Source organism: Electrona antarctica (genome assembly GCF_951216825.1).
Source record: "Electrona antarctica genome assembly, chromosome: 23".
Classification (NCBI taxonomy): domain Eukaryota; kingdom Metazoa; phylum Chordata; class Actinopteri; order Myctophiformes; family Myctophidae; genus Electrona; species Electrona antarctica.
The window spans coordinates 19,688,035-19,713,816 of NC_136804.1; the positions used below are offsets into that span (position 1 = coordinate 19,688,035).

The following is a 25,782-nucleotide window of genomic DNA, read 5'->3' on the forward strand; positions in this document are numbered from 1 at the left end:
TTACATCTACACGTCTACATGCACTAAATCTTCCCAGAATAGGGATGCTGGGCTTCAAGTCAGGATAACATGGTGGTATGGAAGATCGTTTTCTTTTACAGTGTCAAACAACAGCAGAAGGATGAAAGGGTAATGGCAAAAGGGCAATAGTTATTTGTTTCTGTGCAGAAGCTCTCATATGAGAAGTACCAGATGTTCTTGGTTGTACTCATTTGTATCACTACTCACAGAAGGACAACAGTAATATAATTCCAATTATTCCCTCATAGAACACAATGCCGCAGTGAATTCATCCATCGGTGCCAATGAAATGGGCTGTAGAGTTGGTGCAATGAGACAGACTTACCATTGTCCCATGAATACATCTGAACAGTGTGTCTCTGTTGGTGTTATGGCCTCACTAGAGCAGGATTGTGTTTGTATAAATCCAGCAGTCTGTTATGAAGTCAGTGAAATATGCCCTCATGCTGCGTTGTATTGGGTCCTGGGCCCTTGTATTAGTCTTGTATTAGTTTTGATGTATTAGACAGTGCAGGGTTAACCACTTTCAGATATATACAAGCTCATAATGCATTGTACCGCATTGTGAGCATGTAGATCAAGAGGATATGTTAATGCCAGATGGACAGACAGACAGACAGACAGACAGACAGACAGACAGACAGACAGACAGACAGACAGCGAATGAAACACAACGCAGGTCACATGGCATATTTGAATGTGGGACATGACTGGGTGGCCATGGTCATGATTACACGGTGCACGTTCCAACTGGGCACCGGTTGGAACGTGCACCGTTCAGACTAACGGGCACTCCTTCAGACTAACTGCTATGCTATCTCCCCGCGTCTGCTGTCAGAAGTCCGCGTCTAGTGGAAAATGTTTGCAGTCTGTAAATGATCTGATAGCCGCAGCCAGTGTTGTTGTGTTGTGGAAACGACACGGCAGGATGTGCATGGGGACCACGGCCGGGCAGAGCAGGGGAAGGCTTGCAGCACCACCCAGTTCAGATGGGTGGAGGTGGTTCATGTTCCTAAAGCAGGCCTGGAACCCGGGTGCTGTGCCAAGCAGGGCTGCCTGGCTGGGGCTGTGGCCGAGGTTTAACCTGCATGCCTGGCAGTACATCATGTCCACCCAAGGAGATAGCGGAAAAGACAGTCAATGTTCCACCGAGAACAGGTGGACGAGGTTATGTGGAAAGGGTGTGCTTGTTTGTGTGTGTGCGTGTGTGTGTGTGTATTGTGACTCATTCATAACACAGTAGCAGTATATATCTGCAGGTTAGCAGGTCCCGCAGCCATGGTGAGATCATGGGCAAAGTGGCATACAGTGTGTGCGTGTGTGTGTGTGTGTGTGACTGTGTGTGTGTGTGTTTGTTTGCATATTCATAAGTGTGCGTGCGTGCGTGCGTGCATGCGTGCGTGTGCACACACACGCTGGTGGCTTAAAGATAGAAACAACTATTTATACATTTTGAAGCGTGGGATACAGTGACAACACACATACCAGCTACCGTGCTCCCCACTGACCTCCGCTTGTCTGTCACTTTGGCTCCACTGTCCGTCACCATGAGGTTATTATGAGTGGTGTTATGGGAGCCCAAAAGATGGACACCTTATATTCATTATGTCAGCCAAATACACATTTTATTTCTTAAAACATTGATCGGGAAGGTTTATAGCTGTTCAATATTCAAAAAACACCTACAGTACAGGAATTTAGAGTGAAATTGACTAAACAAAATACTGCTGGTGTAACAGAGTAGTGCTGCCTGAAGCCCAGAAGCCTAATTTCAACCATATTCCGAAGGCATTCCCCTTTGCATGAGCAGTATAGTAGTTGTTTCCCATGTGGTGACCTGGATTCAAATCCAGGTGCTGGCATTATGTACATTTAATTTAACACAGCTGATACGACAAGTGACTTTCAAAGACTGCCCACCCCGGAACCATGTCAGCTGAGATAACAAAACACTCTCAAAACTACTGTTGTCACCTGAAGGATAACTGTCAGTGATGAATCAAAGAAGTAATAACACTTGGAAATCTGTTGCAAGCCATCTATGTTTGCCGTAAAATAGGATTGAAACTCAAGAGTCCTCCTTGGTACCTGTAGAGCAACCCACTGCAATCAATAGAAACATAATATAGCTAGTGTTTGTTTGGTCTCTGAGATGAAGTGTTCATGAGCGCATTAATGCAACCCCCTTCATGCTGTAGATTACTTGTGAGGATCGCCTGGGCCTCAAAACGCCTGATTGGATTGCTCTCTTATTAAAGCAATATTATTCTAATATCTCACTAGACTCCTTCAATAAACGTCCCGCTTATGTGTTTTCTCCTTTCTATGCCGAGAGGTAGGGTCGGAGGAGGAGATGAGAAGTGTTATTGTGTTATTACTCTCAGAGAAGAACAGCAAAATCTAGAGTGTTGTTTTAACTCTGAAGGGCCGTCCACACTAAAGCACTATAACATCGTTCTAGCTCAAGTGGATGGCAGAGTCCACACCACAACTGTAACGACAACGGTGGTGAACAATATGTGGTACACCTAGATACAGGGCTTGGTTTGGACGGCCCTTTAGAACAAAATGCCTCAAATCCTCCACTTGCCATCAAAGGCATAAGAAGAAATGGCATCCCTTTCACATTGTCCTATTATAGCGCCACCAGGAGGCCTGACCTGGCCTGGTGGAGACCTGTGCCGGGCACTTTTTCTAGTTTCTAACTTATAATGTTTTCAGATACATATTTTAACATGCTGATTAAGTTTAAAATGAGTAATACACTGTCTGGATGTCACCTTGAATGAGATTAAAAACTGAGTAGTTCTGTAATCAAAACCAGCTGTGTTTGGAGGAATATGCAGCAATAGGAATAAAACAGGTAAATTAAATCAAGATTCTTTCGAGCCGGAGCCTCTACACGTCATCACGCAGCACGTTTTCGTTCAAAGGAAGTAATTCAAATTGTATGGACTTTGATATAAAAATACACACAAATGGAAAATGTCCCATTGTTTTAGCATCTATTGTTAGGTATGCCCATATGATGACCATGGATATGCTCTAAAACTTTACATGAACACTCAGGATGTTGCTGTGTGAAGGACAGTTCTGGGCCTGGGCCCAGTTTGGTCTTTTATATTTCTTCTGTCTCCCCACAATGAAATAGTCTAACCAGGGATGGAAAATATGGAATGGGCACACCACCAGAATGGAAAAGAGAAGGTCTAAAAGAGGTCTAAAATATGGAATGGGCACACCACCAGAATGGAAAAGAGAATGTCTAAAAGAGGTCTAAAATATGGAATGGGCACACCACCAGAATGGAAAAGAGAAGGTCTAAAAGAGGTCTAAAATATGGAATGGGCACACCACCAGAATGGAAAAGAGAAGGTCTAAAAGAGGTCTAAAATATGGAATGGGCACACCACCAGAATGGAAAAGAGAAGGTCTAAAAGAGGTCTAAAATATGGAATGGGCACACCACCAGAATGGAAAAGAGAAGGTCTAAAAGAGGTCTAAAATATGGAATGGGCACACCACCAGAATGGAAAAGAGAAGGTCTAAAAGAGGTCTAAAATATGGAATGGGCACACCACCAGAATGGAAAAGAGAAGGTCTAAAAGGTCTAAAATATGGAATGGGCACACCACCAGAATGGAAAAGAGAAGGTCTAAAAGAGGCAACAGCTTAATGGTAGTACTAGTGTCAGATAAATGAATGAAAAGTTTTAGTTTCTCTCTTCTGTTTCTTTCTCCTGATTGTGTGCGGAGCCGTTTTAATTTTTCCCAACGCTCAATTTGCAACAGAATAACAAATACAATTGTCTACCACATGGCTTGTATATAATGTTGAGTTGTATTGGAAGTTGTGTCTCTGTATAAAACCATTACATGGATTTGTTTTCAAAGAGTGCAGCAGACAGTCTTTTTCATAATGAAATAATAATGTTTGTGTCTGCGAACTTGGCTCCACACTACGCGGCAGGCAGGCGGGTGAACGAGGAACTGGAAGAATAATTGCATGTTTGAGATTCGAATCTGGGCTTGGAGATGGGGGAGCGGGGGGGCGGGGCGGGGGGGGGGGGGGGGTGGTTGGTTGGCAAAGGAAGGAGGAGGGGAGAGAAGGAGGGGATAGGATTGGGGCTGGAGTTGGTTAACAGGCCATTGTGACGTTCCCTTCTGATGTGGCCTGGCTCCCACATGGAAGCGTTTAGTGGCCCCCGGGTTCACAGTGAACGGCGGAGGAGGACTGAGAAAACAAGGCAGGCAACTGCAGGAGAAAGAGAGAGGGAGAGGAAGAAGGGGTAGAAACAGAGACAGAGACATGTGGAGGGGGGGGGGAGAATAGAAGAAGGGAAGATATACTCACGGTAGAAATTCAAAGGATGTGATCTAGGGTGGAACTATAGAGGACAACCAGACAGAATTAAAGTAAACAGGCTTACAACTTTGGGACTGATTTAATGACTTCTCTTCCCCGAGGGGATTTACATTCCCTCCCTTGCTCAACCCTTGCCTTCTCTCTAGCCTTGGCCCGCTTCCCCTCATTCCCCTGGTCTCACTCTCTCTCTCTCTCTCTCTCTCTCTCTCTCTCTCTCTCTCTCTCTCTCTCTCTCTCCCTCCATCCCTATACGCTCATCTCCCTCGTGTTTTCCCTGCTTATCCAGCGCTCCGATGGATAAACATGACAGAGGGGCCGAGGCCAGGGTCTCATGTGCTTTCATGTGTTTTCATGTCTCCAACTTCATCTGTCAAATAAACACACAGTGCATGTGCGCACACATACACACACACACACACACACACACACACACACACACACACACACACACACACACACACACACACACACACACACACACACACACACACACACACACACACACACACACACACACACACACACACACACACACACACACACACAAATGCTCAGACACACTAACATGCTCACAGATAGCCAGTCTGATTGATTGCAGGTTTCTCACTCCCTAATATGGCCCTTTTTTAAACCAGTCCCTTGACTTGAAGTGCTCTCGGGAGGTTCCCTCGTCAGGAAGTGCCCCTCCAGCTGAATCAAGTTCCCTTGATTAGGGTGCTGGGTATAAAAAACTGTTTGGAAATGCACTCGCCCTCCTTGTGCAGAAACAGGAAACAGACACCATTCGTTGCCATGGTTACCATCATGCCATTGTGTTACCTGTTATTTTGGTTGTACAGTTATATTGCATTGCATCGTGTTTTGTGACATGTGGGTTTCATTAATATCGACATTTAAAAGGAATTACAGTGTGATTGTCAAAAGGACATTTCATATACATCCATGGTGTTTATAAATCATTGTGTTAAAAGGTGTTTTGTTTGTGTGGTTTATTAAATTTATAGTTTTTCACGGTGTGGTAAATAAAGAGCCCTTGTGAACATCAGTTGGAGCGTTATCTATTCTGCATCAGATGAAGATTGTTTAGGAGAAGTTTATTTATGATTTATTTGTGGTGGTTCTTACATTTTGTAGGTTTCCATGCGGACACAGATCAGGGCTGTACAAGTCAATCGAGTCTAGATCGGCATAGACTCGCTCTTGAGGGCTTTATAAGCCACTTACACTCAAGGCTGCTTGGTTTCGGACGACACTTTATGGCGCAGCCTCGCGTGAACGCGCACATCGAGGGCAAGTGCGTAGAGCGAGTGGCGAGGAGGCGGTTTCAAAAAGAGGGTATATGTCTCCCTCAGAAGCCCAGCCCCCGCCCACTCCCAAAAAAACCTGCTTTTACCTTTTTTCTCAAGTCAGTGACAGAAAGCAGGAAAGTTTCATTGAAACTTTAATTTCATGGCTGCTCTGGTGGCCTTTACCAGTTGCCTCCAATAATGTGTACGCAAACATTGTAAACCCCTCAGTGTTAGCTCAGCTTGAACTCTTTACTTGACAGTGTAAAAATTGGTCCATTTGAACCCTAATTGAACCTTACGGGTCCATTTGCCATTCTTTATACCCTCAGAGTTAAATGAACACTGAGGGTTTTACTGGGTGTGCAGAATATGCGGTAGCTGGGCTTGAACTGGCTCATGCTCTTCATGTGATAACCACCCCCACCCGATCTCTACAGCACAGTCTAATAAAGCAGAAGAAAATCACCTTTAAAACCAGGCCATTCTTTATTAAAGAGAGTGAAACACACCTTTATGAAACATATTGACTGGAATAAAAAAAACTTTGTTTTGCTCCAGGGGACTGAGTTCATCATTACACAGTAAATGAAAAACATAAACATATTGTTTCTATGAGAGTCTTGGATGGTGGGTTGGTGGTTTTAGAGTAGACTGTCTGGACTGACTGTCCTGAACTTGTGCTGAGTAATTAGTGGTCTTGAGGCTTGTTATTAAGAAAATAAGCATTCTTGTCTCGTATTATTTTACCCCATGTTGATATTCAAATCACCAAACATTGCTGTAACCTCCTCGATACGCCACAGGAACCACTGGGGGAAAAGTCCTTGTTCAGCCACGTACCCCTATTTTCTGTTGTTTATTTCATTATAATTCATTCCTACTCAAGTTCATAGTAGAGTTCATGGGATTACAAGTTATATAAAGTTCATGCACAAGACAAGTGTATTTCATTTTGTCATATTGTTCTATGTAATGTTAGTCTTTTCTACTGAAATTGCCTGCCAAAAACAACACATACAGAGCTATAGCTCCACTGTATAACTATAATTCTGTCAGTCAACGAGGAAGCCAATTCATCCTGCATGCAGTGCATGGTGAATGATGACGCAAGCTGTGACAGAATCATGTCTTAATACATTTGTGTTTAACTGTCTTGTTGCAGGTGAGATATCATGAAGTGGGTTAACTCCCTGGTACTACTGAAGTAGTACCAGGGAGTATTTTGATAGTGGAGAAGTTGGCCGTGTGTCTCCAGTCCACAATGTTTGGTGTAGTAATGTTAGCAGTTTAGCCTACCAGCTAAAGTTAACATAGTGACTACAGAGCATGCTGCAGAGGCCCCAAGCTGCTACTGTGTGAGTGTTTTGTGAAGAATTAATTCATTTCAACTCACTGTAATACAATTTTAGAACCAACAGAACTATTTGGTGTCATGTATTTTTGGTGTTATGAGTTTTTGTCGTTTTGTTTAATTTTGTGATATGTGTGTTATGTAGGCTAATATTACGTTTATGTCCAGTTATAGTATTTGTCAGTCAACGAGGAAGCCAATACATGTCCTGACCTGTATTGTGAATGATGATGCAGCAGCAGGCTGGACAGAAAGTGTCTTAATAGTATTGTTCACTGTCTTGTTGTACCACACTGATATGAACTCATTCATTGGAGTGTGTAAATTATGCAAACTATTTGAAACCGATTAAAAAACAACAACTTTTCTTTAACACACCAGTCAAAACACCACATTTTTCAAATGGCCGAAATGTACAGTATAGCCTATTAGTATATGACTGAAGTAGTTAATGTAAAATACTTTTTTCCCCTCTAAAGGCCAAAAGGGTGAAGGAATGAAGGGATCTCACTAGATTTTGTTTTATAATGTGTTGAATCTAGAGTTGCAACACCCTCCATTGACAGCCCATTCATCCAAATGGAAAAGTCTGATCTGCTTGTATTAAACAATGTTAAACTCACCAACATTGTAATAGCCAAAAAATATATCTAAAAAAAAAAAAAGTGGGTGCAGGGGGTTTCGCATCAAGAGGTGGCAAGAAAATGCCTAGAGTAGGCATCTCTTCCGGGTTTTTTAAACAGCTGGTGGATGGAAATTACACTAATGCGCGCCTGCAAAAAACGGAAACGCCTTTTTCCTACCAAGTAACTACTAACTAAAGTTTTATAATTGTAGTGGATTAATAGTATAATCTTTGCCTCCATGTAGTGGAGTAGAAGTAAAAAACAATACAATAAATAAATACCTAAAAATTGTACTTTGAGTAAATGTAACCTTCAAAATGTTGTAACACTTATGTCATATCTCTCCCTCTCTCTCTCTCTCTCTCTCTCTCTCTCTCTCTCTCTCTCCCTCTCTCTCTCTCTCTGCCTACCTCCAGCTCCAGGACTCCGGTCAGCAGCGGGCGAGCAGGCGGAGGGCCATAGTGCTGATGGGTCAGCATGTTGCCACAGACACAGAGGTCCAGCTGTACCAGCGGGTTCTGGAGCAGCTGGGCTGCGAGGTCAGCCTGTCCAGATACGCAGAGACCAGCCCTGACCTCAGAACACAGCAGGATGGTGAGTGGGAACATTGATCCCCGCCGACGAAATCACATCAATTTCAATAGACCAGCGATGCTCAACCTTTTTTCAACGGACCCCAGTTTGATATGCATTAGGTCACGGACCCCCGTTTGATATGATTTGCATCTCCCTGGGACCCCAATCAGCACTGTAAAATCCTAAAGGTTTTAGAGAGTTTTTACTCAAGATTGACTTGACTTTTTTACTTTCAGAGTTACAGACCTATGAGGATCCATTTGGTTCCAAACTATCAATCATTTATATGGGGACCCCTGCTAGTTAGACGGGGGGGACAGAGAGAAGACGCGTGGTTGAGAGAGAGAAGGTGGGGGTGTGAGGGAGAGAGAGAGAGAGGGGGGGGGGGGGGGAGGGAGGGAGGAAGAGAGAATGGAGTGAGATTAGATTAGAGTGAGAACATGTGAGAGCGCAGATGTGAATGGGTGTCAAGAGAATCCGCTGTAATGAAAGACAAGATACTTGGAGTGAATGATGGTGTGAGGTTGTGAGGTGGAGGAGTGAGGGGGAGGAAGAGAGAGAGGGATTGGGGAGGGGGCGTGTAAGAAGAACAGTGAGACACTTTTAAAGAGGAATAATGATGAATCTGGCCAGTATATTGTGTGAATCTGGCCAGTATGATGTCCTACTTCAAGGGTTTCGTGCAAAAGTAGCGCAAATAGTCGATCTACAAGCTTTTTTTTTGTTACATTGTGAAAGGTATAGTGGTCAATTCTGTATGTGGGTTTTATAAATATATAACCAATGAAAAGTATTAACAAGAGCCTGTGACTAAATAACTACCTGAAACACAGGGTTATGTTTTTCATTTCCTGAAAAGTAATGGCTTTGGACATACAAAGTCTCCACCCGAGTGCGATGATCCTGATGATGTGCACATGGTATTGAAAGCAATATAAAACTGGTTAATGTAGAGAGCAGAGTAGTCATTTGGAATTCTGGGCCCCGTGGCATGCTGCATTGGAACCAAATGCATAATTAAACATTTATTAAACACAAAATACTTATTAAACAATGAAATCCTTTAAGGGCCCTGGCGTCAGCCCTGGGGCTCACTGCTATTTTACAGTCCGGGATAGAAAGCATCGTTCACTCGCATTGTGACAGCAGATAGACAGAGACGGACATAGATAAACAAATGGAGTAGGGATGTGTAAAAGTGTCCGAAATGAAAATCGATTAGTGTAATAATTGTAGTGTAATTCGGTATTAATAAATAAAAAAATAAACCATAAAAAAGCTTCAATTGTTGCCTTTGCAACAGATATTATTTTTGAGGGGCGCTTGTGTTTAAAACAAAGTAGTTTTCCACTGTTTCCCAACTTTTTCACAATCTTTCTCTCTGTCAGACTGTCTGCTGCTGCTCTCTGGGAGAGAAGTGAAGCATAATTTATACTCTGCAGCACAACGGTGTTGCGTGACTAAAATGGGATGTGTATTTTACTATTTTTCTATTGGTGTTGCTTGCAGTATGTGATGTTGCAAGACAAACTGTATTTAAATGCTTAAGTCACTTGTACATTATTATAATGGGGGGGGGGGGGGGGGGGGGGTACTTGGTACCAGAAAGGTTGTGAACCTTTGGTCTAGGGCACACCTTCAGCCATCATGGTTTAGGGAGTGAAATGCTGTGTTTCTCACCTCTCCATGTTTTCCCAGCCTTTTGGTCACAAGCTATGCTTTTGTAACATTGGTGGTGTCGCTATCCTCCGTGTGTGTGTGTGTGTGTGTGTGTGTGTGTGTGTGTGTGTGTGTGTGTGTGTGTGTGTGTGTGTGTGTGTGTGTGTGTGTGTGTGTGTGTGTGTGTGTGTGTGTGTGTGTGTGTGTGAGAGAGAGAGGCTAGCAGACTGTGTGTGAAGCTGAGCAGGTGGTGGTGGGGGTTAAATAGTTAACTGTTCTAGGGTGTGTACTGAACTGCTTGACTGTTTACTGTGTGTATGGGTGGAGCTGCATTCATACAAGTCAGCCCTATCCCCTCTGAGACAGTAAGACACAGAGGAAAAAAGGACATAGAAACAGACCAAAAGCCATGAGAACCAGACGGAAAAATAGAAAAGAAGTGAGAGGAAATGGACTGTTTAAGTTAAGGTGTGGCAACCTTAAAGTCCTCCCAGCTCTAAAACCTACAGTTCATACTTCATATAGGCAAGCTGATACAGTGAAAGAACAGATGTTTAAAATGCTACGCACAGCCTAATGTATTGCTCCTCTCTAACAATGCTTAATATGCCAAAAATGCAAGACTGTGTGTGCTATGGAGATAGTTTGGTATGTACAGTATGTATAGAAATATCATATATGATATATTACATAGATATTCATAACGGCTAAGTCTCTTGAGTATTTCCTGTCATATGTGACAGTGACGGTGGTTCAGTGCGCAGGTCAGGCAGAGATGACTGACAGCTGTGTCTGCTACTCAGATCAAAGAGCCTGCAGAGAATGACTGCTACTTTAGCACTGCCCCTAATGTCTTTACCATCAGTTGGAGGTCAGACTTGACTCTTTTACAGCCGTCACATAAAACCCCGACCCCGCCCTGCCCCCTGCGGTCATCACCTTGGACTACGGTGCATTGTAGTGAACTATACAAGATTTCCACACATCTGTGACCCACTGGACTGTCTGATTAGTCTGATGTCACCGACACAACTGTACTTTAGTATATATTTGAGGTATTTGTACTTTACTTGAGTATTTCCAATTTCCATTACTTTTACTTCTACTCATTTTGGCTATTTGAAAATAGCAGAGCCACAAGCTCACAATGAGAAATCCTCAATGTGTATTTTGACTCAGAGTTTACACATGTAACCAAATGGTTCCGTAAGGGGCCTTTTGGTTTTATTTGTACACTCAGAGTTAAAGTGCAAGACCACTTTGGTAGATGTTTGGTTTGTGTGTACCTTGCCATGATGTAACTCCAAAAAGTGAGGGGCGCTCTTATCATCATATATCATCTCATTCTGGCCAATCACAATTTGCGTCCTCACTTTCCCATCTTCATTTTAGTCTTCAATGTTTGTTTATATATATATATATATATATATATATATATATATATAGAAAAAAAAGGCTTGGCGATGCTCTATATCAGGGACAAAAAAGACAAGACAAAAAACCACATGACAAAAAAAAAACATTTTGGAGTTATGAGGTTTCCTCCCGACAACAGATATATTTTCAGTGCCACATCAACATAAAAGAGCACTACATGAGTTTTGAGTGCAGTTCGTCCATTACGTGCCATCTCCCTCTATTTGTACCTACGGTATTTATTATTTTTGAGGGTTTTTCCATCACTCCAAATCATACAATCATTCAATAGTTTCCTGGGCTGAATGTCACTGTGCCCTAACCAGGCGTGGAGGCAAAGTAAGGCATTTGCCTTACTTGTTTACGTTTTTGCCTCCCCTCAGTCGAGCGGCTTTTTGCCTGGTCTGCCTACCTCGTATTGTTGTTGCCTTACTCAAGAGTTCCAGGCTCCGCCCCTGGCCCTAACTAATGGTTCATGAAACACGTCAGAGCCTGTGGTCTTATCAAACAGGTACTCAAATATATATATATATATATATATATATATATATATATATATATATATATATATATATATACGTATATATTCGGCCCCCAGGGGCCAAATTTGTCTCACAGGCCGCCAGTTTAATATCATGGCTCTATATTGTCTGAATCAACTTTGTTTTATGTACTAAAAGAGTGACTTTGAGAGCTGTTTCACCGTACAATGTAAGTCAATGAGGAGCATATTTTGAATTATCAATTTCTAATCACTGGAGCAATTATGTTTGATTTCATGTCCACATTTGGAGTTACATCATGGCAAGGTAACTACACAACCCAAACCTCTACCAAAGTGGTCTTGCACTTTAAATGAACAAGAAGGATTTTACTGAAGTACGTCCATATTCTGGCTGGTGGCTCTACAGAGTTCAGCTGACGTGCTAGTGAGGAAAGCCCAATTGATACTCCTGAAAATAGCTCTCAGCACGAGTCATGAGCTTGTACAGGTAGGTCTGCTATTTTCAATGGAGCATAAATAAGGCTTAAGTAGGGGACACAGTGTTGTGAGAAGATAACTATCAAGCCTTACAAGGGGGAGGCTGCGCAGGTCGATATACGGCTATGCCGGCAGTTTCACGAGTCGACCCAGACTGAAGTAAACATATTAACCACTTAAACCCTCGATTTGACTAATACTTAGTTGACCGGATCGGCTCTGTACCTGCACCGCTGTCTTCTTCCCTCTACAGTCTACACCAAATCTAGTAGGCAGATATAGGCTGTTTCGGGGATGCTAGGGTTCGAGGGGTTATTGGGTTAAGCTTCGACAGGCGGCTTTTTCCTAATTCAGCTCGTAACAGACACAACAGACAATAGCATCTGCCCATCAGTACAGTCCCTCTACTATCAGATTGAATTTGTCTCAATGATATCGCGCAGAAAGGATAAATAGGAGCGTTCAGGAATGGAAGCACGGAGTTCCTGGAACACGGAGATGTTTGATTAGATCACGTCTTATGACATTAGCCTTTTTATTGGCCGAGAATACAGCACGTTAGAGATGTGGCCTGTAGTGCCACCGATGAGCCCCTCTGTGCTCTGTGTGTGTGCATGTTTGTAGAACAAAATTGTCCCCATAGTAGAATTTGAGAAGTAGACATTGTGAGGACCATTTTCCTGGTTGTTTTATGGTTAAAATGGAAGTTTAGAGATAGAGTTTCAATTAGAAAAAGATTCGGGTTAGGGTTAGGCATTTAGAAGTTATGTTTAGAGATTCGAGATAGAGTAGTAAAGCGTCTTTGGGTACTCAGAAAAGCGCTATATAAGTTTGAGATATTATTATTATTATAGTAGTCATGCCTGATTTATACCTAGTTGCACACTTTTTGTGTCGACCATGCACCGAAAAATTGCTGATCTACGTCACAGCGTGGGCGGCGCATTGTGTGAGCTTGTAAATCTACTATTTTTCGGCTTCAAATGCCCTAATTTTTTTTTAAATTGGCATTCATGAATCTGACGTCATAAAATGTCGTCATAAATACAGTCATTCAAATGTGTGTGTGTGTGTGTGTGTGTGCGCGTGTGTGTGTGTGTGTGTGTGTGTGTGTGTGTGTGGTGGGGCCGGGGTACATGCTTCTGCTTTGGATCACAGCTGACATGCTGGGGTCAGAGGGCGGGGCTCTGCTATCAGTCATCTTGTCTTCTCTCCTCTTTCCTCAGCTGTGCTAAAAGCTCTGCCGTATAAATCGGCACAAATTCATAAAATATGAACTCTCTCTCAATCTCTCTGTCTCTGTCTCTCTCTCGCTCTCACACACGAGCGCGCACGCGCGCGCGCATACGCACACGCACACACAATCAGGTAAACCTGTGTGGTCAGCCATCTCTCTGTGTCGCCTGTCAGAGGTTTTGTTGGGAGCACTTCCTCTTATTCTCTGCACTCTCCGCACAAACAGACCCAAATAGCCCAAACCAGCGTACTTCCTGCAATGATGCACACTCCATTCAACATGGCCCGCTCTCACCCTGCCTGCCTCTCTCTCTCTCTGTCTGCCTGTCTGGCTGTCTGTCTGAAATGCACTACCAAAAGCAAGGTCTTCACACATCCACATAGTGGTAAAGAGATTGCAATAAGAGGTGTTATCACCTGCTCCACTACTTTTGTGGTCTACCTTATTAAGTGCCCATGTGGACTAGCATACATAGGTAAGACCATTAGAGCCCTCCGAACTCGCATTAGCGAACATAGAAGTAACATTAGGTGTGGCGATGAGAAAAACCCTGTAGCAGCCCATTTTAAAAAGTGTGGACATAACATTTCTTCTTTACGGTATTGGGGCATAGAGAAGGTCGAAAGATCCCCCCCCCCCCCCCCCCCCCTGGTGGGGATCATAACAGATTTTTACTCCAACGTGAAGCCTATTATATTTACACACTTAACACTATGGCACCTCATGACCTTAATTTGATGTTAAACCGTTTCTGTGATTTCTCTGCTTTCTTTTGTTTTTATTTTTTAATCTTTATATTGTGTATACAGCTTTAATATTTATGCCTTTTTGTCCTTATGCCATGTCCTTTGATCTGTACTGCAATTGCTGTACCTTACCTGTATTATTGCTTTTTACGGTTATCATTTGTAGGCTTAGTTGTTTCTTTGCTATTTTGCTATTTATTGGTTCGCAGTTAATTATTTATTTTTCTGCACCATTGTTTCACCCCACCCTAGACTCTATTTTCATATTTATTGGTTCTACAAATGGCCCTTAGTGCCTTAATATTTTTTCTACTTGACTATGCTCTACACACTTTGTATGTTAGCTTACAGTATATGTCAGATGTGCAGGGGGTGTGTCATTTGACTACTCTGATTACCTTCATTGCAAAGACAGCTTGTCGACCTGTATATAAAACACGCCTACTTTTTGTATACTCATTCCTGATGAAGACCCGGAGGGTTCGAAACGTTGATTCCTGACCATTTCCTAATAAACTACTGGGAGCTTAAAGAGCGGTGTGCGGACTTCCTACCTTCTTTCTGTCTGAAATGCACGCCATTTTGCTCACCACCATATTAGGTGGTGAAATGTCACATATTTATACAAGGTGCGCACACTGTTTCTTCCGATCCAAATCCCTGATGTCCCTATTTCCTGTCTGTCTGTCTGTGTGACTGTCTGTCTCTCTGCCTCGCAAGTTTTTCTTTAGAGTTGTTGAGTTCACACATTTTTGGGTTGTGGCTGCCTTTTATTTTTTTGCCTTTTTGTGGGTATGCTTGCGTGCTTGCGTGCGTGTGTGCTTGCGTGCGTGCGTGCGTGCGTGCGTGCGTGCGTGCGTGCGTGCGTGCGTGCGTGCGTGCGTGCGTGCGTGCGTGCGCATGCAATCTTATGAATTTTTCCGGAAAAATTAAAAGGCAAATATTTTCTGTGTGTGTCTTTCAGGATTCAGTGTGTGGTCCATCCTGGTATGTCTCAGCACTTCAGAGAAGAGTTGTCTCAGAAGAGTCTTCCTCCCACGACTGGCTCCACAACAGAGGGTGAGACTGTCTTCTTCTCCAGCGTTACCTTTCTAGCCCATACTGGAATGACAGGGATTTGTATACTGGATGTTCTGTTCTGTTCTTCGTGAATTATTTTCGGTGCCAGACAAACGGGAGAGAAGCCAGACAAATGGGAGAGAATTTAAGTGTGGTTGCCAAAAAAAAAAGTCTGTCCCTGCTTGGTTCTGATTTCCCTGCCCCTGAAGTTGTGGGGCACCAATCAGGGCCCAGTATGCAAATATGGGAGACTTTTTATTTTAATCCGCCCCTTGGAAATGCAGGTCCGACACAGAGATACCTATGCAGTCTGGCCATGCCAGGCTAGGCCTTGGAACAATGCTCCTAAATATAAAATGTGAATTATAATATGCATGTCAACTTTAGATGTTTACGACATTCAATGTTGTGAATTTTCTCCGTGCTGTCTAAATGGCAGCTTCTGGTGGACAGTCCCCATTCACTGCATCCACAATGAGACACAGGTGTTTTCCATCATCACCACTTAACACATTGGCCAATCACAGTTTAGGTGTGCCCTATATAAGCAGCAACTCAATCCACAGCCCTCACTCACTTTCCAGCCTTCACTCAAGCCACATGCAGCTCTCACTGAGTCTACAGCGTCAACCCAGGCAGCCATGCGTACTTAAACTATGTAAGACTTTGTTCTGTCTTGATTGTATTGCGCTTGATTCTATATGCTTGCCATGCTAGTGTCTAAATGCCCAGAGTTGTATATTTGACTTGCTTTGCAATGTAGCCTATCATCATTCATATGGTCTAATTATTGTTTAAAATAAATGTTAGATGTTAATGTTATTCCATTTCTTTGCTTTGTCAGAAACCATTGCTTAATGGAGAATAAAATTATCAACCCGTTAAAAGTACTTTTTTGTCAGAAAACTTCTCTGATCGGAGAAACTTGGGTGGTCAGCTCATATCCAACCAAACAAACCAGATAATATTCAAAGATATAGCAGTCTTGTCTTGTTATGAATTTACTGTTTGGGGCATCTCCAAGATGCTACCCTGAGTGAAAGGACTTATCTTGAAGACCCTGATTTATCTACCAACTGTACACACAACATGTCCCAGGATGGTAGTGGAAGACTTATGAATAACTAATGAGTCTAGTACCAGTAAGACGTCTGAGGGCGAGAAGCGACCTCGCCCCTTGTACGCATCCGCCTGGGTGACAGCAGACTGCTGGGCGAGCGCTGGCGCTTTGGAATGGGGGGTCAGATCAACATATCCGCATGGGTGACAGCAGAAGGGGAAGGAAGGATGGGGAAGGATCAACATTATGGAATGTCAAAACAGGTCAGATCCATATGAGATCTAAGGGTTTGAGGTCAGATGTAGAGTTGCTGGCCAATATTGATGACATCAGGGATCTCCATATATGGGCTTAATATTGATGACATCAGGGATCTCCATCCCTGATGATGTCACGTGCTTCATCCCTGATGGAGCATCCCCGACCAACACACTGACGGGAAATGCACGATTCCATACGATTCCGCACATCCATGTGGAATGTCTCCTGTTTCTGTAGTACATGATGTACTAGTACATCCCCTGGACATGACCCTAGTACAGTATGTCACAGGGACTTACCCCAATCCAACCCTTGATGCTGAGTGCCAAGCAGGGAGACATTGAGTCTTTTGCATGACCCGACCGGGGAACGAACCCTGATCTCCCAAACTCAGCTAGGGCGGCCACTCTAAATGCATGGCAACTGAGCTGGTCACTTGGCTTATTCATACGTCTTCCCTGCCATCCTAGGGTTAGGAAAGACACGGCAGGCAGAGGCGTATTTACCATAGAGGCAAGGCAGGCAGCTGCCTCCCTAACTCCATTTGAAAAACACAATGAGAAAAAGAGGAAAAACACCAATCCAGCACTATTAGTGGGCAGCGAATTGGCTCCTCGCCTGTTCTGCATAGCGCAAGCCTCACCCATAGGAATTTGTGTTAGGGGTGCGAGGTGTGGGGGTCTGAGTGGACCATCATCTGTACACTTACTCGTCTGGTAGGAACAATCTCTTCTCTGATTGTTCAACCACAAAATGCATTTGAAAAGTGGGACGCAAATGGCGTTGGTACAGCCCGACAACGCTTTGTTCCCACTCAATTTAAGCAAAGTGTCATTACTTCCAATGTTGAAACGAGTCACTAATTTGTGCAGGACGTCATGTTCGCCTTATCTGTAATGCTGCATAGGCCTATCGTGCTTTCTTTTTTGTATAAAAATACATACATTGATTATACTTGCATATTCTCTTTAATATTTTTCAGTTTTGAAGTGTTGTTGGGTTTTTTTATTTGTCCCCCCCCCACAACCCTCTGTGGGGGTCTATGTATTTTTCGCCTCCCTAAAATGTAATTCCTGCATACGCCACTGAGGACAGGACAGGCAAATGGCAGTAAATGACCTGGCATGCATTGGAGTAATCAGAAATGGGAAATTGAACCCTCATTCAGTCAATGACTGTTGTATAGAATTCCAAGAGTTCATTTTAAATGGAGATATGCTGTATTCAGTACAGGGTGTAAATATAAGCAGTGCAAAAAGAATTAAGATGCATATCATGTGACCAGGAATGCTGTTTTACATGGTGTTATAGTATGGCTTCCCACGTGCCTTGGGTGAAGCTGGAAGTAGCCGTGAAATAAGAGCCATTGAGAGAATTCTTTTCACAAGCTCAGCCTCTGACACACAACAGTCTCAGAGAGAGAGAGAGAGGGGGGTTTGACCCCCAAAAAAGAACTCCGACAAGGCTCCTAGATGTTAAAGTCTTCCTGACTGTATGCTAACCACTGACCCTTCATCACCTGTCCTGTGACATCAATTCCCAACCTGTGGGCCGGGGCTGTGAGGATATTGCTAGTGGGTCCCCAAATCATTAGTTAACCACATAAACCCTCAATACTTTAGAAAATGTGTACTTTGTCTGCTCTCTTTTTGTCTCCACCAGGCCGAAGGCATGGTGAGAGAGTATGTTTTGCACTCCGTCCGTGTGTGTGTCCGTCCGTGTGTCCTTCCGTCCGTCCGTTACCAGCTAATCTCCGGCACCGTTAACCCGGTCGATGCCAAACTTTGCACACACACTCCCTAGATGCCAACGATGAACCTCTGCCCCGCATTTTCCAGAACGGCCTGTTATAGCGCCACCATGAGGCAGCTTTTCACATTTGTTACCTAATACTGCACCGATCTGCGTGAAACGTTGCATGCACACTCCCTAGAGGCCAAGGACAAACCTTTGACCTGCATTTTCCGCATCTGCCTTTTATAGCGCCACCAGGAGGCCGACTTTTGTAAAACACATTTTTGGATATTACTCCTCCAGATTCTGTCCAAAAATCTCACAAATCGTTACACAGTATCTCTATGGTCATGTGCTCAAGTCGGATCTGTCCGATATTTCATATTCCACCCTAATTGGCTATAATTGGCTTTCACAGTTTGCAAGATTGCCCCGTTTTGAACAAAAGCCTCAAATCATGAACACAGCATGCAATTTACGTGAAATCTTTCACACATTTTCTTACTAGGCTGAGGAATATATCCCACCCTTTTCACATTGGCCTGTTATAGCGCCACCAACAGGTTGATTTTTGCAAAACAGGTTGATTGGAACAAAATGCCTCAAATCATCCAATTGCCATACAAGGCAAACATGTTTATATTACTACTAAACATTTTGCCAAACATCTCACACAGTCCTATCCTCCTGGTGGAGACCTGTGCCCAGAAGGGCACTTTTTCTAGTTTTACCCTATTATACCAAACCTCTTTGCCGAAAATAGACAATCTGCAAGTTTGCGAACCTGTTATTTACATTTGATATGTATGAAATAGGATTTAAATGTGCAAAATCATTTTGATGAAGACAACCTGCAACCCACACAAGGACCCCTATGGGTCCCCGGACCCCATTTTGAGAACCTCAAAGGTTTTCAGTATTTCAAAAAGGATGAATTTAGAAGAATATTATCTGCAATGACAATAATAAAAACTGAACTAAAAGGCAATGGTTGCAGTGACATTGCTTTGGTCATACATTTGTATTGACCTATCGCCGGCCTACCTCTGCTTAGGTCAACATGATCCCTGGGATACTTGAGGCTTTCTCTGAGACCAGTGGGGGACGCTGCCGATTCCACACCCGCACACACCTGACAGGTGAGTCCATGGCTATCACAGGGAGATGAACGAGGCCAGTTGTTTTGCCTTATGCGGACTATGTGCATCACACGAAGATTGGATGTGAGTTTGACAGTGGTTTGTCAGCTGAGATCAATGCACTGTCACTGGCTGTAGGTCTGCTGCACATAGAGAAAAGATGCACACCACATATTAGCGCCTGTTACACAACAAGCAACATAAATGCACGCACGCAAGCATGCACGCACGCACGCACGCACACATTCAGCACTCTCTGGAAAAGGTTAAGCAAGGGGAAAAGATTCAGCGTTTGCTTTTTAGAACAGTTGGCTCACTTAGTAAGGTTTGCTCAACAATTTACCCCCGAAGTAAGGTCACATGATCAACAAATGGCCCAGAAGTAAGGTCACGTGATCTTCGCCTCCTGACTCTGTTAGAAGGATAACGATCTCACACATCATTAGCAATCCCTGGCAATGGCTGAGTGGGTAAGACTTCCACCTCCCAGGCCATCTGGTTCAGCACTGTGAAAGTTTATCAATCACTGGGTGGGTATGATGGGTAGCAAAATGCGTATACATACACACACAGGTGGATCTTATTGTTGTAGACACTACATTAAGATGAGGGTTGAATGAATGAAGCCCTGACAGGATCAGACAAAATGGATAACTTTAACAGACGAACATTTTGTCCCTTCATATGAATATCCATACAAAAGCAGACAAGGAAGTTTCCAGTCAGCCAGAGTAAAACTCAAAGAGCGCAGACGGAGTTGAGGCATTGGAACCAATCGTAGGAGGATGTGTTTAGTGCTCTCCCAACATCTGCTCACATGTGACGGGCCTCCTCTGTCCCGGTGCGCACAGCATGAAGACGGCTAACCAGCCAAGACAAAAACTCTGTAATTACACAGCGATTTCAGAGAGGCACACAATTGACGCAGCACTCTTCAGGTCCACTGGGCGAGCTGCATGACGAGTCAGAACCGAGAAAGTCTTTGAGGCAGATAATAGTTATTTTGTCTTTGCCATTGGCCCCACTTATCTTCATTATCCCAGAGGAAGTCCAACAAGGCTTTACAACGGCCTATTCTGTTTGGTGGCCCTTCATTTACCCCTGCTCTGTTGTCCATTCATCACCCCCCCGCCCTCCCACACACCATCCCTACAACAATATCCTCTTTTCTTTTGGCTGCGCTCCCGCGCAAATGTTGACAGAACTGGCAAAGTCTAAAGCATGCGCTGCGGGCCACAGTTGAAAAAGCAGTCGTGTGCTTTCTTTTCCGACACTGTACTGTCCCGGTCCTCGTCTCCGCAAGCCCTCCTCCATTGCCTGATTCTGAAGCCCCTTTCAATTGCCACAATTAGGAATAAGACACATGAGGGCGAATGTCCTCGGCTGAAAACAAAACGCGTGAGTCAGACATAATGACAAGCAGCCGTCACTGCTGCATGCTGGGGCTGTTTGTTTTTCCACTGAGGCTGCCCCCCCCCCCACCCCCCCCCCAAACCCCTGGCTCAGGGAGAGGGAATATTTGTTCGGTTTTCCTGGTTCAGCCACATCTCGGAAGGCCAAGAGTTCAAGTAGTCGTTTTCAGAAATGTTATTTTCCTGTTGCTGCTGATGAAGCCCGATTTATACATAGTTGCGCGGTGGGTGTCGCACACCGGAGAATGGTGGATCTACTACAGGCGCTCAGCCTGTAAGCCTGTAGATCCGCTGTTTTCGGTGCGTGACGCCCGCAACCAGCCAGTATAACCCAGGCTTAAAAATGTGGAAAATGTGCACAACTTTCAGCATGTGGCCAGTGCTTTGTCTGTGTAGTTTCTGCCCACACTGATGTGCGTCCGAAAGCAACACTATCAGGGAGTGGGAGAGGCTCTGGGGTCATGTCCAAGTTCGACAGAGGTTCAGGGAGGTGCAGCCAAGCCCATATATCATGGAGCCACATATCAGGGAATTTCATTAACGTGTGTCTGTCGGGGGAGGTCGACTCGCTGACAAAGCCTGTAGATTTGCCGCTCAGAGAAAGCATGTGCACCACAGATCAACAACTTCAATATACACTCACACGCTCGCAATCGTGTACGTTTATGCGCGCACACACACACACACACACACACACACACACACTTGTGTTCAGCTCCATGAAAAGCATGAAGATTGTTATATAGGACAGTCAAATATAAAACACAATCACAGCCCAGCACAATCCATGGAACACATGGGAATAACAGCACTCTGAAAGACTTTAAAACACAAAGCAAGTCTTGACCTCAATTACACACATACTATTTTTATTCTTGGACATATCAACTTTCAACCACTTGCCTAACACTGTCTAATGATTGGTGCTGATTTGGCAAATCCCGCCCATCTGTTACCCCTTGTTGATTAAAACTAATATAAGAACTATGTGCAGCGATTGTTTACCGAGTTGTCATTGTATCACCCTCAGAATCTTCATTACCCATGAGGCCCTCAGCCTGCACGCCAACCAATGGGAAGCTTGCAGTATCTCCCGATGACACTGGTGATGGCAGGTCAGTTGTACAAACACACAATGTATGTTTTTTTTTGTCAAATAACTTTTTTTGTGACCAACTTTTTATTTTTGTTTTTTTAAAAGAACCCCGGGTAAGCACAGACATTACAGGAGAGGGAAACAACAATGATGCATACGTATAACATAATACATGTTTCTTTTTCTAACTAAATAAGTTTTTATTGAGAACAGATTATAAATTGTTACACAAACATTATGATATGAAATACATTTTTCTTTTATAGAAAACAAAAAGGAAAGACAAAAGACAAAAAAGAGAAAGAAAACCCTCAACCCTCCCACCCATACTGCTCAGTGACACCGCATACTATAGAATCATGGAAAACATCTGAAAGGAAAATGGCGTACAGTCAACCATACTGTAGCAGTGGTATCCTGTCCATTAATTGTTTCTACTCAAGTAATGGACAAGGGGCAGCCAAACCTTATCAAATTGTTTCTCCCTGTCTCTAAGGAAATATTTCTCTCAAGATGAAGTGTACTAGTCATTTCATTTAGCCAATGCTTCAAAATTAGTTTTTTTGCTGTAATCAGACCATATGAGAAGAGTTGTTTCTGTGCTCTCGTCAACATAGGCATGGAGTCTGACAAACCCAGAATAATTAGTACAGGATCGGGGTCAATATGAATATTCAAAATATCAGAGAGTGTCTCAAATATCTTGTCTTGTCTTAATCCAATATCTTTGTATCCGAGGGCAAAGGGCGAAGCTGTGAAGAAGATTTGCATCTATTGCATTACATGTTGTCACAGTGCGAAGAAATATCTGGGAATATGTTATGTAATTTTAATTTGGAATAATGGAGTCTATGTATGACTCGAACACAATTTAAGTTCTGCTTCAATGTCTAATGTAGCTATCTCAAATAGCACTTCCACAGCAGAAATTACACTTCTACAAAATGCCAGTTGGAGAGTACGTCTGTAGGCTATTAGCAATTACCTCTCCACCAACTGAGAAAGAAAAGAAAGTAAATAAAAGTGTGTGTGTGTGTTTGTGTGTGTTTGTGTGTGTGTGTGTGTGTGTGTGTGTGTGTGTGTGTGTGTGTGTGTGTGTGTGTGTGTGTGTGTGTGCGTGCGTGCGTGCGTGCGTCACTGTGGTGCTGACAGGCAGACGGGCAGCCCCTCCACACAACCTGGCCTTGTTGCCGTGATGAGCGTGTACGTCCTTATCACCACAGCAACTCCGTTGACAGCCTTCCTTCATCAGTGCAGCGTGGTGAGGAGCGGAGAGGAGCCGCACGGACACACAACCCAGGTACGGACCACACCGTGGTCTTGTGTTGATGCGATGTACTTGTGTTGATGCAATGTATATTGTGGTGTGTGTAAGTAGGTGTGTTATGTGCATATGTATTTATGAATGTGTGTGTGAATATGTGTGTGTGTGTATGTATATATATGTAAGGACTGCAGGTCCATCAGTCTACAACACATGTTCACCTAAATATGCAAATGGCCTCCAGGGGTGGGGCGCAACAAGCCTATGGCTTCTCCCTAGCCCTTTTTCGGATATTTGGACAGGATACAAGCAACGGACACTCAAAAAATAAAAAACATTCAGAAAATAAAACTGAACTGAACTGAACACTATTTTAGAGCAGCGCTTTTTAAACTGCTTCATTGCAAGGACCCTATAACAATAAGAGTGTACAAAATGGTTCCATTAGTACAAGTAAGACGCGCAAACGCGGGAAGCGAACGCAGCTCGTAAATTGCAATAACAACAATTAGAATAAATTACGTACTTTTTAAGGTTTTTTTTAAGTTAAGATTTTTTAAATTAAATGTTTTTTCAAGTTTTTTTTTAGTGTGTGTATGTGTGCGCGCGTGCGTGTTTCTTTTTTAGGTTGTTTTTTTCAAGTTTTTTGTTTAAGTTTTTTTTTAAGTTAAGTTTTCTTTTAAGTTAAGTTTTTTGTGTGTGTGCGTTTTTCCTTTTTAAGTTTTTTTTTTAAGTTAAGTTTTTTTTTAAGTTAAGTTTTTTGTGTGTGCGTTTTTCCTTTTTAAGTTTTTTTTTGAAGTTAAGTTTTTTTTTAAGTTAATTTTTTTTTAAGTTAAGTTTTTTGTGTGTGCGTTTTTCCTTTTTACGTTTTTTTTTTAAGTTACGTTTTTTTTTAAGTTAAGTTTTTTTTTAAGTTAAGTTTTTTGTGTGTGTGTGTGTGCGCGTGCGTGCGTGCGTGCGTGCATGTGTGTGTGTGGGTTTTTGTGTGTGATACAGCTGCGCCCTCTGGTGGTGGGCGGGTGGTGTTACAGCGTGACACACACACACACAGACACACACACACACAGACACACACACACACAGACGTGATCTGCTGGGTCTCATAGTAAATGCTCACTGCGTTCGCAACTAGTACACTCTCAGAGTTACAGACCTGTGAGGGTCCATTTGGATCCCTTGACCCTACTTTGAGAACTACAGGCTTATATTGATGCCTGATTGACTTCATCATTACTTTAATTTTGTTGTTGAAGGGCACAACAGAAAGATTTGGAGACATGTTCGGCTAAATTAATAAATTGCATCATAATCCAAATCAGTTTATTGTCACACAAAAGTTTTTTTTTAATGTTTTTTTTTATCCCACGATTTTGTAACCCATTTTTTCACCCAGTGTCAATTACCTAATGTAATCCTGGCCGGACGGAAGGAACACGTTATTCCGACCAGTTCCTTTCCCCTCCATCAGGCGCCCCCGGCTGGCCAGGGGGAGGTAGTTTCGAGACCAGGATTACTGCATGTTTTGTGAGGGTATATACCCTAGGGGACACGGGGAGAACATCACACGAAAGTTTGATGAAAAGTGTGAAATTGTGTGATGAAAGTGTGACATAATTGTCACATAAGTGCACAAGCTCTCAACACTGCAGTTACAGGAGTTGGAATAGGGAAAGTACCAATAGTCATCAGTAAAAGAAAAAAAATTACTTTCTTTGTAGCAGTTCATAAACAGGGAAAATCAAAGTGCTTCGAAACAATATACAGCACATACAAAAATGTACAAAACTGGTCTGCAGGAGGAGAAATGCTCCTTTTTTCTTCTTTCATAGGAAACCCAATGGAGGAAAAAAATAATATATATCGCCAAGTACCGTTTGTCAAAGGATAAAAATCGTTACGATAACCATATTAGTTCCAACAAATCATGTTTCCGTCGGTGACAATGTGGTTTTCATAGAATGCTGCTGAAAAGGCCATTTCAGATTACCCTGTTTTACGGCTGTCAAGAGAACATTGACAGATAGGAGCATAGACATAGAAAGGTGTCTACCTTTCTATGTCTATGAGCGGCCCAGAGCCTCCTTCGGCTCTGGGCCGTGGGTATCTCGAGAGAAGGCAAGCTGTTGTCTTGAACGTTCCCACAGAAGGGGACAGTAGGGCACAGTAGGCCAATCAGAGGTAATGTAAATGTTTGTTTTCTCATGCCAATTAAAGCTCCTTTGGATTGAATTGAAGTCTGAGAATATACGCTGTGATTGGCCAGTAGTCACTTGAGTGGCAGCGACGCAGCGTAGTTTCCGCACTTCCGCCTTACAGTGCGATACATCATGTCACTCCAATGAACTACAGTGGCCAATGAGGCATCTACTGTAGGTTGAAGGCTTGCTTTTTTTAGGGGGGGGAGAGATAGGAATAGCATAACCACTATTAATCGCTCGCTCAACACTTCATAATAAAAAAATCCCACTGTTCATTTATTCATTTGTCAG

General features: G+C 43.2%; 1 protein-coding gene across 1 annotated transcript in view; it reads left to right on the plus strand.

Annotated features, from left to right (window-relative positions):
• Positions 1 to 25,782, plus strand: part of cped1 (cadherin-like and PC-esterase domain containing 1) — a 107,076-nt gene that overhangs the window by 9,154 nt on the left and 72,140 nt on the right. The window contains exons 2-6 of the mRNA XM_079494737.1: positions 8,069 to 8,246; positions 15,233 to 15,327; positions 19,437 to 19,521; positions 21,964 to 22,048; positions 23,182 to 23,329. Coding sequence (XP_079350863.1) covers positions 8,069 to 8,246; positions 15,233 to 15,327; positions 19,437 to 19,521; positions 21,964 to 22,048; positions 23,182 to 23,329 — 591 coding nt within the window. The remainder of the gene's footprint in view (positions 1 to 8,068; positions 8,247 to 15,232; positions 15,328 to 19,436; positions 19,522 to 21,963; positions 22,049 to 23,181; positions 23,330 to 25,782) is intronic.